The sequence below is a fragment of the Nicotiana tomentosiformis genome, chromosome 2 (genome assembly GCF_000390325.3).
Source record: "Nicotiana tomentosiformis chromosome 2, ASM39032v3, whole genome shotgun sequence".
Lineage (NCBI taxonomy): Eukaryota > Viridiplantae > Streptophyta > Magnoliopsida > Solanales > Solanaceae > Nicotiana > Nicotiana tomentosiformis.
Genome location: NC_090813.1, coordinates 62,028,699 through 62,044,507, shown reverse-complemented (window position 1 = coordinate 62,044,507; position 15,809 = coordinate 62,028,699). Strand labels below are relative to the sequence as shown.

Genomic DNA, 15,809 nt, shown 5'->3' with positions numbered 1-15,809 from the left:
TTCTGCTATGTTCAGAATTATTTCTCAATTGAAACTATGTGGTGATAATATTACTAATCATGATATGTTGGAGAAAACTTTCACCACTTTTCATGCCTCGAATATGCTCCTGCATCAGCAATATCAAGAGATGGGATTCAAAAAGTATTCCGAACTTATCTCACATCTTCTTGTAGCCGAGCAACATAATGAGCTATTAATGAAAAACCATGAAAGTCGACCTACTGGTTCTTGTCCATTCCCTGAAGTGAATGAGACGAACTTCCACCAAGATAAGAGTGGAAGAGGACGTGGCCCCAGTCGTGGTCATGGCTGTGGTCGGGGAGGAAACTCTAATCGTTGTAATAACAATACACCAAAGAACCCTCCTCACCACCAGCAGTGAAAAAGGAAGGAACAAAAGCATGAAGCGGTGCAAGCAGCAAAGCCAGAAAATGCATGCTATAGATGTGGAGGAAAAGGGCACTGGTCACGTACATGTCGTACGCCAAAGCACCTGGTAGAGCTGTATCAAGCCTCCTTGAAGAAGACTGAGAAAAATGCTAAAGCAAATTTTATTTCTGAAAATAATTTAGACTTCATGCATTTGGATGTAGCTGATTATTTTGCACTCCCAGAAGGAGAAACAAGTCATGTGATCGGTAGTGAATCTGTAAAAATATAAATATTTTAATTTTTATTATTTGTAGTAGATAGTATGGTTATGTAATTGTTGTACATAAATAAAATTTATGCTTTGAAAATGATGTTTACTATCATATTTATTTTGTTTGTCATTTTAAAAAATATGGATAATCCTCAAATAATGTTTGGATCAAAGACCAATCTTGAAGATATTTGTGTAATTGATAGTGGAACAACTCATGCCATATTCAAAGATCATAAATACTTTTCTTATTTGCATAAGGAAAAAGTAATTTTTTCTACAATTTCTTGTAATATAAGTTTGATTGAAGGCTCCGGAAGACCTACTGTATTTCTGCCAAAGGGAACAAAACTTATTATCGACAATGCATTGTTCTCCTCCAAGTCCCGAAGAAACTTGTTGACTTTTATAGATATCCACCGAAATGGATATCATGTTGAGACAGTAGATAAAATGAACGTGAAATATCTTTATATTACAAAAAATATTTCTCGCCAGAAATGTATTGTAGAAAAGTTACCAACTTTATCTTCTGGCTTATACTATTCAAAGATTAGTACAGTTGAAACACACTCTATCGTAAATCGGATGTTTACTGATTCAAATACTTTTGTGCTTTGGCATGGCCGTTTGGGCCATCCTGGATCAATAATGATGAGACGAATTACTGAAAATTCGAGCGGGCATCCATTAAAGAACCTGAAGATTCTTACAAATAATGAATTTTCTTGTGATGCTTGTTATCAAGGCAAAATGATCACTAGACCATCACCAATGAAGGTTGGCATTGAATTCCCTGCCTTTTTAGAACGTATACATGGGGATATATGTGGACCTATTTACCCACCAAATGGGCTGTTTAGATATTTTATGGTCCTAATAGATGCATCTTCAAGATGGTCTTATGTGTGCCTACTATCATCTCGCAACCTGGCGTTTGCAAAGTTATTAACCCAAATAATTCGATTAAGGGCACAATTCCCAGATTATCATATAAAGGTTATTCGCCTTGATAATGCTGGAGAATTCTCATCTCAAGCTTTTGATAATTACTGTCTATCAGCTGGGATAAAAGTTGAACATCCTGTAGCTTATATTCATACTCAAAATGGCCTTACAGAGTCATTTATTAAACGACTGCAATTGATAGCAAGACCACTACTTATGAAAACAAAATTGTCCATTATTGTTTGGGGCTATGCTATCTTGCACGCAACATCACTTATCTGTCTCAGACTCACACGTTATAATAAATATTCTCCGTCACAATTAGTTTTTGGTCATGAACCAAATATTGCCCATCTACGAATTTTTAGATGTGCTGTATATGTGCTAGTAGCACCACCACAGCGCAACAAGATGGGCCCCCAAGGAAGGTTAGGAATATATATTGGGTTTGAATCACCCTCTATTATTTGCTATCTTGAACCATTGACGGAAAATTTATTTACTGCTCGATTTGCAGATTGTCGATTTGATGAAATAAATTTTTCATAATTAGGGGAGAGAAAAAGAAAATCAAACGAGAAATTGTGTGAAAAGTTTTATCATTATCTCACTTTGATCCACGCACCCCTATATGTAATCAGGAGGTCCAAAAGATCATCCATTTACAAAATATAGCAAATCAAATGCCAGACGCATTTACTGATTTGAAAAGGATAACTAAGTCACATATCCTTGCAGAGAATGTTCCTATCCGAATTGATGTCTTAGCAGGACCATCTACTAGCATGAGATCTAGTGAACCTAAAGCACGCCTGAAGCGTGGTAGGCTTTTGGGTTCTAAGGATCGAAATCCTAAGAAAAAAAAAACGACAAATGATCAAAATGATATTATGAAGGGATCTCCTGAAGAGACCCAAGATCTAATTAGTTCTGAGATTCTTGAAGAAATTAATGAACCTGAGACTCAAGTGAGTGAGGAACTTTTAATAAGTTCTACTGGTGATGGGATTAATTTAAATCGATCTGAAATACTGGTGGATAATATTTTTGCATATAATGTTGCACTTAACATTATGCAAGATAGTGAGAATCTTGAACGCCGATCTGTTGAAGAATGTCAACAAAGATCCGATTGGCCAAAATGGCAAGAGTCAATTCAATCGGAATTGAAGTCACTTGCTAAAGGAGAGGTCTTTGGACCAGTAGTCCAAACACCCATTGGTATAAAATAAATTGGTCATAAATAGGTTTTTGTGTGAAAAAAGAATGATAAAAATGAAATTGAAAGATACAAGGCTCGCCTTGTTGCACAAGGATTCTCACAACGACCTGAAGTCAATTATGAAGAAACATTTATGGATGCCATAACATTTTAATATCTCATCAGTTTAGCTTTACGTGAAAGGCTTGAAATACATCTAATGGATATAGTTACAACTAGTTACATCTAATGGATATAGTTACAACTTATCCTTACGGGTCACTTGATAATAAAATTTACATGAAAATCCCTGAAGGATTTAAAATGCTTGAAGCATATTCAAAATCTCGGAAAATATACTCAATCAGATTACAAAGATCTTTGTACGGTTTAAAATAATTTCGGCGCATGTGGCATAATCGCCTTAGTAATATTTGTTGAAAGAGGGTTACATAAATGATGTTATTTGTCCATGTATTTTTATAAAGAAAATGGCTTCAGAATTTATTATACTTGTTGTTTATGTTTATGACATAAATCTTGTTGGAACTCCATAAGAGCTCCAAAAGGCAATTAAATATCTTAAGAAAGAATTTGAGATGAAAGATCTTGGAAAGATAAAACTTTGTCTTGGTATACAAATTGAACATTTAGCAGGCGAGATCTTTATCCATCAATCTGCCTATACATAAAGGGTATTAAAATGCTTTTACATGGACAGAGCGCAACCATTGAGTACACCAATGGTTGTTCGATCACTTGAAGTGAATAAAAATTTATTCCGACCTCCAGAAGAGGATGAGGACCTTGGTCCCGAAGTACCCTATCTCAGTGCAATTGGTGCACTAATGTATCTTGCTAATGCTACAAGGCATGACATAGCATTTTCTGTTAATTTACTTGCAAGATATAGTTCTTCTCCTACGCGGAGACATTGGAACGAGATTAAGCATATATTGTGATATTTAAAGGGAACTCTTGATATGAGTTTATTTTATTCTAACAAAGGTAGTGCAAATCTTGTTGGTTATGCAGATGCATGTTATTTATCTGATCCCCATAAATCTAGATCTCAAATCGGGTACGTGTTTACATGTGAAAGTACTATCATATCATGGCGCTCCACAAAATAATCTATTGTTGCTACTTCTTCAAATCATGTTGAAATAATAGCTATTCATAAAGCAAGCAGGGAATGCGTATGGTTGAGATCAATAATTCATTTTATTCGAGAAAAATATGGTTTGGAATGTGAGAAAAGACCCACAATTTTATACGAAGACAATGCTGCATGCATAGCTCAATTGAAGGGAGGATTTATAAATGGAGATAGAACGAAACACATTTCACCAAAATTATTCTACACGCACGATCTTCATAAAAATGGTGACATTGATGTATAACAAATCCGTTCAAGTGATAATCCGACAGATTTATTCACTAAATCTTTACCAACTTCAACTTTTGAGAAGATGATATACAAGATTGGAATACGGAGACTCAAATATTTGAAACAATATTTTTATCAGGGGGTAAAATACGCGATGTGCTCTTTTTTCCTTACTAAGGTTTTTTCCCACAGGGTTTTCCTTATAATGTTTTTAATGAGTCAACTAGCAATGCGTATTACTAAATATATATACTCTTTTTCCTTCACTAGGATTTTTTTCCCACAGGATTTTTTCCTAGTAAGGTTTTAACGAGGCACAATACCCTTTAAATGAACATTCAAGGGGGAGAGTTATGAAAATAATTATATTGTGGATGTTCATTTATTACTCCGCTATAGATAATCTTCCTGAAGAAGATTATCCATTTAGTACTCTATTTATGTTTATCTACAAGCAGCTGATGCAGGCAGGTTGCAAGCAGCTCAATGAAATGATTTGCAGCAACTTCTTATTAAACAGGCAGGTTGCAACGCAGCTCATGCAGACAGCTTACAAGCAGCTAAAGAAAAGCCTTGCAGCTGCTTCCTGAAAAGCTTCACAACTGCTTTCTTTCTTCTATAAATAGAGGAGTTTTCAGTTCATTATGTATATAAGTTTGAAATTTGAATAATATATCAGTTTCTCTCTATACTTGTCTTTACTTTACAGTCTTTATTTTATAACATAAATTACATTATCTTATTTATATAGTACAAAAAACTAATATTTTCCTTGAAAATTTATGTAATTTTAACTTACTTTTTATTTATAGACATTATCTGTCTTTTTCTACTTCATGTCTTCATCCTTCTCCAATAAGTAATATTATTGTTACTAACATGAAAACTATATATGAAACTATGAGATTAAATTAGTGATAAGTATAAAGTAATTATGTTAAAAAATAATTTTTTTTGCCTCTTTCAAGGATAAGTCATTTGAACTTTTTTTTTAATTGGAATGTCACTGTCAAATTTCTTTATCATTATAAAGGTATTGTTAATAAAAGTCATTTTGACTTCTCCGTGCGCTGAAGAGTGGTTATTGGTTAGGATCAACACGATCCTAATAGACCATTAATAATATTATAGCTCTTATTTGATTCAAAAAGTCCTTATATTATTTTCGATAACTTATGATAAAATGTGAAACAATGAAAAACTATACTCAATTGACGATGGGAAGGTGTATATAGAAGGTCATTATTTGGTTCATATTGAATATGTCGCTATCAAACCATATGCCAATCTTGACATGCATGGTATAGCGATAATTTTTTAGCGATATTCATTGTATTTTTGGTTCATTTAGTCTAGGAAAGCTAAAGAAAGGAAAAACGTAGAATTTTTTTTAAATCTCGAAGTTCTATATTCCTTTGTTTTTGAGGCAGACAATTGGTTGTAGTCACAAAAATAATTTAAGTTGGCTTGTCGAGTATTAGGTCAAGTAAGGTTGTTAGATCATTCTTTTATTTTATGCATATGCGCATATATATATATATATATATGTTCGCTGACTCGATCTTCTGTTGGGCTACTTTTTGGCCATGAGTTAATTTATTTCAACTGTTGAGATCGATCTATTCTTTTATATGAATGAAGATTTCAAACAAAGAGTCACACATTTATACATATCTTCAATTATTTTCTTCTACTTTTGATACCCATGTTATATATATGTGTGTGTGTGTGTTAGCTCGATCTTCTATTGGGCTACTGTTTGGCCATGAATTGATTCATTTCAACCGTAAAGATCGATCTATTCTTTTTATATGAATAAAGATTTCAAACAAAGAGTCACACATTTATACATTTTTTCAATTATTCTCTTCTACTTTTGATACCCATACACAAATTTATATGTCTTAAATTTTTAATACATGGACCTTATTATACACGCGAAAAATGTATATTCCATGATGTTATAATAGAAATAGGTTAAAGCAAATGGTCTCTTTAGTATTAATCATATAAACTATAGTATTTTCTTGATTAATATAATGATTTTTTTACAAAGTTACTAATTAGGTATTTCAAATGTAAATTTTTTGCAAGGAAGAATGTATGTTATTAAAGATATTACTTTTGATTATACATCATTCATGGAGTCACATGTCATTGAAGATAAAGTATTAAAATAAAATAAACTTAGTAAAACTTGCATAGAATCATGAAACATGCGAAAATGATAGAATCTCCGGATAAACACTAAAGTGATATTCACAAGTAATTGTAATGAGATTTGAGAAAAGCAAGTCTGCAAAGATAGAAATAATATAGAGTGATGTTCAATAGACCCTATATGAAATCAATTCACTTTAACATCAGATGTTAGACCAGATTGAGGATATATAGTAGAAGAAAAACACCTCCAAAAGGCATGAACTTTAATTTTCATGGCTTGAGATGAATTAGATAAATTTATACCAGAATAGTCATTTAGTTGGCAAAGAGAAGATTTCTTTGGTTTCTCTGTTTGTCAATGATGCCCTTCCGTTGCTGCTCTATTTGAGCATTAGCTGCAATGGTTGCCAAGTTAGTTATAATACAATTGAAAGGACACATCTATTCTAAGAAAGAACACTTCTAATTAATTTTATTCTTTTTATTTCAATATTATTATTAACTAATATTTAAAATATGTAAAAGATTCCATCATTTTACGGATATTTTTGTAATTTAACTTTAGGCTTAGACTTCCCACTTTTAATATAGTATATATAGTACTAGCGAAAGAAAAATATATGAATTCGGCTCGAGTTTGACTTAGGCTCAATTAAACTTAATTTGATTCGATGCTATAGCTGGGTTGGCCTCCTTGTATAAACGAACATTAAAAAAGACACATCGCAAGGTTCGGTTGTCGCTCAAAATCCGCGTCTTTCAAACGCTGTGTCCCCCTCTTCTTCTCTTCCAATATTCCTGCAATTCGCTTACTAAAAGATGGTAATCTAACATACCCCTGCTTGTTTCTCTACGTTTTCTTCATGCTGTAAACACAATTTTTGATGAATGAAATGTTTGCGTTTTATTCTGCTTAGGGCTCTCGCAGTTCATAAGATGGTTACTTCTCTTTGTTTCTCTTTCTGGGTTTATGTCAAATTCTGTTTTTTCTTCTATATAAATTAGTATGATTTTTTTGGTATTTATTTTTTATGACCTTTTACCTTTTTTTTGCCATCTGAAATTTGCTAATTGTATGAATCGCGGTTGGAACAGTGCCTTAGTGTATTTTGGGGGTAAAGTTTGGGGGGGGGGGGGGGGATTGCATTTTTCCTTTAAATATTTTCTTCTTCGGTTTTGACCGTAATGCATTAAGGAATTTGTCTATTGACTTTAAAACTAGTTTACCAATTCTAGTGAAGCTTATTTTAGTTGGACTATTGTTAGAATCAGTGGTTAATTTTGAAGCTTGGAATGTCTGATATTGTTTGTTATGAGAGATTGATTCCTCCCCCCCCTTTTTTTTCCTGCCATAATTGTAGGCTGACCCAGAATTAGACGCTATCAGGCAAAGGAGAATGCAGGAGCTCATGGCTCAACAGAGCATGGTAAACAATAGTCTCTCTGTATCTATGCTTTCTATTTTTGGAGTTGAGTCATACCTTGTCAAGCTTTGAACTCTACAATATCTTCACTAACTGGAAATTTGGGCAAATAGGGAAGTCAGCAAAACCCTGACCAGCAGAAAGCCCAGGATGAAGCTAAAAGGTTCATTTTTTGTAGCTGATTTCTTCAATATGTGGTTCATTGTTAGTAATATATTAGCTCTTGATTTCAATGTTTGATATCAACTATAGAAGCGATTGATGTAGGGAGGCTGATGAGCGAAGGCAAATGATGCTTACTCAGATTCTGACTTCTGAAGCAAGGGCCAGAGGTAGGTGCATTTTACAAATTCTGTTCCAAATTCTCTCCATTTTTTTTTAAAATTTTGCGTTTATATTCAAATTTATGTATATTTGTTCTTAATATGTTGGATAGACCGATAGAGTATCTAGTTTGTGAAAACAAAATTTCATCTCTTAGGAGTCCTAAATTCGTTACATGGTAGGAATCTACGCTTCAAAAGCATCTTTTAAATTTTTGAAGTTAATTACACTATTTATAATAAAGCATCTATTTTATTTTTGATGTAAAACCTGACTTTCAATTCAGATGCAGTGTGTATTGCTTTAAACATTTTGACCTTGTAACTAGAACTAATATGATGCAATAGGACACCATATATTGTTTCTTTGTTTCCATGTGATAAGGATGCAGCATTTTCAAAAGTGTTTCTAAGGTGCGGTTTGAGGCTTGCCTCAAGGCAGGGCATCACAAAATTTTCCTGGGGGATAGGGGATAGTGATAGTTAGTCCAGATTTTGCGCAAAATCAAATCGCCCCAATTGTCTTTTCAGTTTCCTGTACATATTAGCAACGTTTGACTATACGGATTAGGAATATAGAATGTATCATCTTGTAGTGTTTCTTGAGGGAAAAGTATATATTTAATTTTGGTTTTGAAGAAGTCTTCGAGAAAAAAGTTGGATTATGATTGAGTAAGAATCAGTCTGGTGTTAGTTTTCGGTGGATAGAGAGAGGGCCGCGAAGATCGACACCGTCCGCAATGTCGAAGCGAGGACGAGGAGGTTCCGCTGGGAACAAGTTCAGAATGTCACTGGGTCTGCCGGTGGCGGCGATGGTGAACTGCGCCGATAACACAGGTGCTAAGAACCTGTACATCATTTCAGTGAAAGGGATCAAAGGAAGGCTTAACAGGTTGCCTTCAGCTTGTGTTGGTGACATGGTGATGGCTACTGTGAAGAAGGGTCAGCCAGATCTCAGGAAGAAGGTTATGCCAGCTGTTATTGTTCGTTAGCGCAAGCCCTGGCGCCGAAAAGACGGTGTTTTCATGTACTTCGAAGATAACACTGGTGTGATTGTGAACCCCAAGGGTGAAATGAAAGGCTCTGCCATCACTGGCCCAATTGGGAAAGAATGTGCTGATCTTTGGCCTAGGATTGCAAGTGCTGCCAATGCTATTGTGTAGAAGTAGGGTACCTAAGTCGTTAACAGTTCTCATTTTGTTGGTCTTTATCAAGTATTTGGATATCTAAGGGCTTTGTCTTGGTAAGAATTATTGCTCAGAATTTTGCAGTACTAAAAGGTTTTCACCCATCAAAAAAGAATCAGTCTGGTGTTGCTTTTTTGTGGTATATGCCATGTACTAAACTTTTCATTTCTTACTAAAGGATTATTGTGGGCTGACCTAAGCAGTGTTTTTAAAATAAAAAAAAATGCAAAAAAGCAAAAGGATCCATGAGGCTTGAAGCGAAACGTGAGAATTGAAACTGTCATATATAAATTTAGTACTTTAATGATCAAATCGCAGCTAAATAATTAATTTCAGCATCCAATATTTAGTAATGTCGATATTAATCCAACTCCTCAAAGTTGAGATTTAAATAATTTTTGATTGGATCACTTTGCCTGTAGTTTGAAGCGCATGGCCGCTTCACCCATGAAGTGATAACTCCTCGCGTTCCATCGCTTCATCGCTTTAAGCGACAAAAGCAATGGCTTTTGATAACTTTGTGGCCTAAGTGAAAGTGGATATTCAATTTGGGATTGGAAGAATATTCGATTAAGTCTAATATCAATTCTCCATGCTTTATTTACCTGCAAGCAAGTACATTGGGTTTTGCGAGTTCACTTTGTCTAGTTGAAACTATAATCCAAGCTATGTTGGAGTTTAGCAAACTGGTAAGACTAATGTTATATGTTACCTTGGAGCTTAACAAGTGAAGAGTATTTCGATTATGACAATATAATGAGAGTATGGATCAGTGCACTCAAGGGTGTGGCCTAGTGGTCAATGAAGTGGATTATGAACCATGGGGTCAAATGCCAGCGGAGGCAAAAAATTAGGTGATTTCTTTCCACCTGTCCAAGTCTTGGTGGATAGAATTACCCGGTACCAGCTGGCTTAGTCACCGTGGTTATCAAAAAAAAAAAAAAAACAGAGAGTATGTCAGTCTCTAGATTTCTTGTATCTGCTGGGAGGGAACATGTAGCTTAGTTTGATTGAGGTTGATTAGTCATGTATTGTTTATGTACCATCTTGGTACTTTATTTATTAAACTTTACCTTATAAAAAAAGTGTTGGTCATCCTCTACATATCAAGAGCTCCTTCATGATCAGTGATGCGTATTTGTTACCTCAAACATCCTTTCTTATCTAATGATCTGGTGTAATAGTTCTTGGTTCTCTATGTTCTTATCGCCTATCATATAACCTTGTGGCCTGGATTTCATTTTTGTATGCGCAGTTGCTCGAATTGCTCTTGTGAAGCCTGACAAGGCCAGAGGAGTGGAAGATGTTATACTCAGAGCTGCTCAGTATGGGCAGATCACAGAAAAGGTAAGTTTTGTTTTTCTTTACTTCTTTGGCAGAATACATAGATAGGCCCTCAAACTTGTCAAAAATTTTCGTTTAGACACCTCAACTGAGGCCCATGACCTATTGGCCACTAGATGTGTGCGCAAAATGTGCCTAATAGACACATTTTTGCTGAATATGGCAGCTTGTGTATTTCTCACTCGTTTTGAGTGCGTTTTGCATGAAAATATGAAGTTTTTCACTGGAAAAGTTGAATTTCAGGTTGCTACATATGTTTTCAGCCATTGTTATCTCATTTTCTTCTTATTTTTCTTCCTGCAAACTCATTCCAGATTCAAACCTCAAAAATCTCCTCCTTTTTCAAGCCCATACAAGATTTAAACCCCCAAAGTCTAAAATTCTAGATCTGAGGAGAGCAACATGGATTGATATTTTAGTCACTATTCAAAACTTTCATCTTCTACAACACCAGAGCTTTTGTCCTCTCAGTTTTTCCCCCTCAACATGCCAGCTACCACCACGTACCTTTCTCTCTTTCCGCTTGCACAAAGCCACAAACACACCACATGTCTCTCTGTAAGATATCACATACCAGTAGGCCCACGCACACACTTAAATCATCCACAATCTACCTTCTTCATCTCAAGGATAATCACCAGATGATTCATCTGGTCTCACAGTCACCACACATACAGAATCACCTCACATCCTCCACCACCTGCATAAGGTAAAATCACTTGAAATCTTTCCTAGCATAAGAAACATAGTTAGTTACCGTAGCTGGTAACCTTTTTTTATTTAAAGAATCCTTAGTGAAGTAAGAGCTATATGTTGACTGGTATGGGTATGAAGGATCTGATATCATAAAACTAATGCACTCCATCTAACCCATTCTTAGAGAACAAATTCACTCCCTCACTAACACTCTTCACAATAGAATACCTTCGCTTCATTTTCTCAAGGGACAAAAGAAGCAGCTTAATTATGTGTATTTGCTGCGTCTTTTCTTTAACTTTTTTTTACAGACACGTGTCTCTTTTTTATTGGTTTATAGCCATGTCACCGCGTTTACACTACACACGTTTTGTTTATTTGACCTTCTGTTTTTGAATGGTTTAATTGGCACATATCTGAATAACATAAATTGTTCAATAGATCATGCTCTCTATTGAAATCTAAAAGGAAGTTCTTTAACAAGTTGAATGGCTGTTTATGTATTCCACCTACTTCTTTCCTTTAATCTTTTCCTTTTATCTGATTTTTGTGTGGTTACCCTTACTGCTTTGTGTGGAATGATTTACTTTTTGTAGGTTTCTGAAGAGAAACTTATACAATTACTTGAACAAATTAACACCCAAACTACTAAGCAGACGAAAGTAACAGTAAGTCGCTCTTCTGCTAAGCTTTTTGATCCTTTTCCGTTCATAAAGCAGAACCTGAATCTTCTTGCGTGCTTGTTCTGTCCACTTCTCAGATCCAGAGGCGTCGGAATGTTCTTGAGGACGACGATTAGAGTGCTCGAAAATATGGGAGGCGTGATCATATAGTGCTGTATTTGTAGTTTATGTGAGACATGATTGTGGTTTGCAGTGTACACTAACAAACTTCATCAAACTCTTGGCTATTTTAGTATTATTATGTTGCTGTGATTGACTGATTGAACCCAGTTTTCCAGGTTGAGATTGCTTCTCGTGTAATAGTTGTCAAGAGAGAAGTAGAATGGGCTTAGAGCCCGCCTGTTTGGGTTAGCTTATTAAAAGTTTGGTAATAAGCATCAAGTGCTAAAATGTGTAGTTGCATATTTGAATAGAAGTGATGTAGCGGATAATAAGCAGGCTATAGCCAAGCTGGAAAAATCAGTTTGTTTTGAGAAATGCTTTTCTCAAAAGTATTTTTCAAAAAAGTGATTTTGGTGAGAAACAGTTTGTGTCTGGCTAATTAATTTAAAAAATACTTTTGAGCAGTAATTAGTGTTTGGCCAAGCTTTTGAAAACTGCTTCTAAGTGTATTTTTCTCAAAAGTGCTTCTCAGAAAAGTGCTTTTGGAAAGAAGTTATTTTTTTCTGCTTCTCAAAAATTGCTTCTGCTTCTCCTCAAAATCACTTTTTTTCTTTTAAAAGCTTGGCCAAACACCTCAATTTTTGGTAATAAAAAACACTTTTGGGAGAAGAAAAAGCACTTTGGCCAAGCTTCTCAAGAGGCCAGAAGAACTTTTTTTTTTCTTTTCAAAAACACTTTTTTTTCTAACTTGAGGTGTTTGGCCAAGTTTTTTTGGGGAAAAAAGTGCTTTTGAGAAGAAGCAGAAACAGTTTCTGAGAAGCAGAAAAAAGTAGCTTCTTCCCAAAAGCAGAAGCAGTTTTGACTTTTTTTCTTACCAAGAATACCCTTAACAAAATATAATATATACCAAAATAACCGTTAAACCTAATACTTAGGATATTAATGTATACATATTTTTTTATTATTTTTAGGATAACTTTCTAATATATAGTGACTTTAGGGGTGAATGCTTTTATATTTGTTGAATGATTTTTAATATATTTAACTTATATTAAAAGAATTAAGTACTTTTAAATTTTATTTTCATATTTTACTTAAATAAAATAAAAAGATTTAATTATTGCATGTAATAACAAATTTTTGAAATTATTTATTTACTTATAATATTAAGTAAATATTTTCATGTCCTTATTCATAATTTGATACTTAAAAGCACTTTCTGAAAAGCTTGACCAAACACAAATTATTGCTCAAAAGTACTTTTCAGAGTGATTAGCCTAACACAAACTGTTTCTGTCCAAAAATACTTCTCAAAATAAGCTAATTTCTCCCGCTTGGCCAAACAGGCTATAAATGTGTTTGGTTGGCCAAAAACTTCTAGTAGTCTTTTCATCACCTCACCTTTCACCCCTGGGTACTCTCTCCAACCATGAAGACCGTTTGGCAACCCCCCCAGTATCTCCATATTCATTGTCTTTCATTTTAAATAAATAATTATACTTAAGTTAGGGTCAACTATATGAATTCTTAAATGTGTTTGGTTGGCCAAAAACTTCTAGTAGTCTTTTCATCACCTCACCTTTCACCCTTGGGTACTCTCTCCAATCATGAAGACCGTTTGGCATTTGGCAACCCCCCCAGTATCTCCATATTCATTGTCTTTCATTTTAAATAAATAATTATACTTAAGTTAGGGTCAACTATATGAATTCTTATGATTATTTGTATTGCTCTATTTAAGCGTTTCATTTTCGATTATAAATATGTAAGGGTATCAATGTAACTACCACATCTGTTACATGAACTAAATGAGAAATACAGCACAGTATTTCATTATTATGTTGTAAAAGTATACTTGTCGTCATTTCGACCAGATGAGCCCTTTGTATTCGTGGTGTAGTTATTCTCCTTAAGATGACCTTTATATTATCGAACTTTTTAGGTTAAACTATAGAACTAGATACATAAGAGAAAGAGAGGAGAGTGGAACTTTACTTCTCTGCTGAGGCATAAACAATAGCAAGTAATCTCTAACTAAGTAGTTTAAGTGGTCCGCTGTCTAACATCTTTCGTATCTTGTTCGTGTTCGGTGACCTTCGCCGAGGTTTTTGATCTACCTCCGAAACTTAAATCCATCTTTTTAAATGGCTAATGCCTAGATTAGGTCTTAAAAAAAGGTTATCCATAGAAAGAATTAACTCCAGGCTGGCATGGCTTTGAGGTTCACTCAAGATCCGGATTCCCTCAAGGTGAAGGTGCTATTCCCGCCAATATTGCTGTATTTGTAAATAATAATTCTGCAAAATATAAGTTAACGTTATGAAAAAATAATAAATTCGAGCCCACTGAATTCACAGTGTTTCCTTAAGGAATTTAATCCCCTCCTAGTACCCAAGGTAATGGATTATTTCCTCCCAAGATAGAACGAATAACACAGTGGTGTAGCGGTACTTCAAACCCCAGTGTTTCAGCGAACACAAAGTTCGGTAGCAAATCACACTTACAGTTGCTTTGTTTGAAGTTAAAAACAATGCAGAACGAAGGAGTATATACTCAGAAAATCGTATGGAAATACTGAGAGGAAGGAGTGCAAGTATAGCCAATTTGTTGAGCGAATTGTATGTTGTGTGTTGAGTGTTGAGTGTCTTTCTTCAACATCTGCTGCACATATATATAGCAGAAAAATGTTGAAGAAGACCAAACGTCCACCCTCCATGGTGGAGCAAGCATTACATGTTTGTGGAGCAAGCACTTCATGTTTGTGGAGCAAGCACTTCATGGTGGGAAGAGCATTAGACGGCTGCCAAATGGTCAATACACGGATTGGAAAATATCCGTTATAAATGCGGATAATCTTACGTTAATATTTACTATTAACAAATAAATTTGGTCCAAAAAATTAATCAATCAATCGATCATTTGACCAAATCCAAATCCAAATCCAAAGCCGAAGCCAAAGCCGAAGCCGAAGCCGAAGCCGAAGCCGAAGCCATAGCCGAAGCCGAGCCGAGCGAGCGACGACGGCGACGGCGCGAGGCTTGCTTTCTTCTTAACTCTTTAAGAGCTACAAGAAGAGCAATTATATATATACCCACCAAAAATGTCTTCCTCTTCCAATATGGGACAATGTCTCATTGTCAAGAGGGGAAAACTTAAAATTTTACTCAAAATTTCATTTTCCCTCCATTTCCCATTCACCCTCATTTTAAGAATATTTCATCTTAAAAACAAAACCTCAACAATCCCCCACATGAATGGGGAATGGCTATATCACGGAAGTATACATGAAAAAACTGTGTGATTTACAAGTAAGGATTAATCGCATCTGGATAAGTAGGTTTCCCTTTGAACTTTCCGTAGTAAACTTATGTCGGATATACTCGGTCAATCGGTAGATTTGATATCTTTGAACCGTCGATCTTTGGTGTATACCTAGACAACCATAAGTCACACAATCAACCCTTAACCGTCTTTGGTTCTCATTGTTGTGTTCGTTTCAGCCATGAACACCGCCTGGTTTCATAAGTGCGTAGAGAACTGGCCTTACAAAGTTCTCCTTGAAGCGGCTAACACTTCACACTTACATAGGTGATTCCTAAACGTGTCATCCTGTAGATACACTATTTGATATACCCCGTATCAAATTTAGAAATCATTAAAAAGCCTTAATGCTTTATCCTTGGTACTGAACATTGTCTCATC

The 15,809-nt window shown here is 35.0% G+C and overlaps 1 protein-coding gene and 1 pseudogene across 2 annotated transcripts; both read left to right on the top strand.

Annotated features, from left to right (window-relative positions):
- The first annotated feature begins 6,970 nt into the window (after positions 1-6,970).
- LOC104107052 (uncharacterized) lies at positions 6,971-12,395 on the top strand. Of its 2 annotated transcripts, none has more exons than XM_009615753.4 (7): positions 6,971-7,170; positions 7,710-7,775; positions 7,886-7,935; positions 8,040-8,104; positions 10,538-10,629; positions 11,919-11,990; positions 12,083-12,270. In XM_009615753.4, the coding sequence occupies exons 1-7, from the start codon at positions 7,168-7,170 to the stop codon at positions 12,119-12,121; spliced, it is 387 nt and encodes a 128-aa protein (XP_009614048.1). In that variant the 5' UTR covers positions 6,971-7,167; the 3' UTR covers positions 12,122-12,270. The 2 variants fall into 2 exon arrangements, with proteins under 2 accessions (XP_009614048.1, XP_009614047.1); XM_009615752.4 differs by having other exon boundaries at positions 7,170-7,287; positions 12,083-12,395.
- On the top strand, positions 8,763-9,397 carry LOC104107051 (large ribosomal subunit protein uL14x/uL14z/uL14y-like; annotated as a pseudogene).
- Positions 12,396-15,809: the final 3,414 nt, after the last annotated feature.

Bases quoted from the DNA above. Each gene is read 5' to 3' on its own strand.
- LOC104107052 (XM_009615752.4), top strand. From the start codon at position 7,237: ATGAAATGTTTGCGTTTTATTCTGCTTAGGGCTCTCGCAGTTCATAAG. The intron at 7,288-7,709 runs GTTACTTCTCTT...CCATAATTGTAG, and splicing joins CTCTCGCAGTTCATAAGATG to GCTGACCCAGAATTAGACGC. The intron at 8,105-10,537 runs GTAGGTGCATTT...TTGTATGCGCAG, and splicing joins TTCTGAAGCAAGGGCCAGAG to TTGCTCGAATTGCTCTTGTG.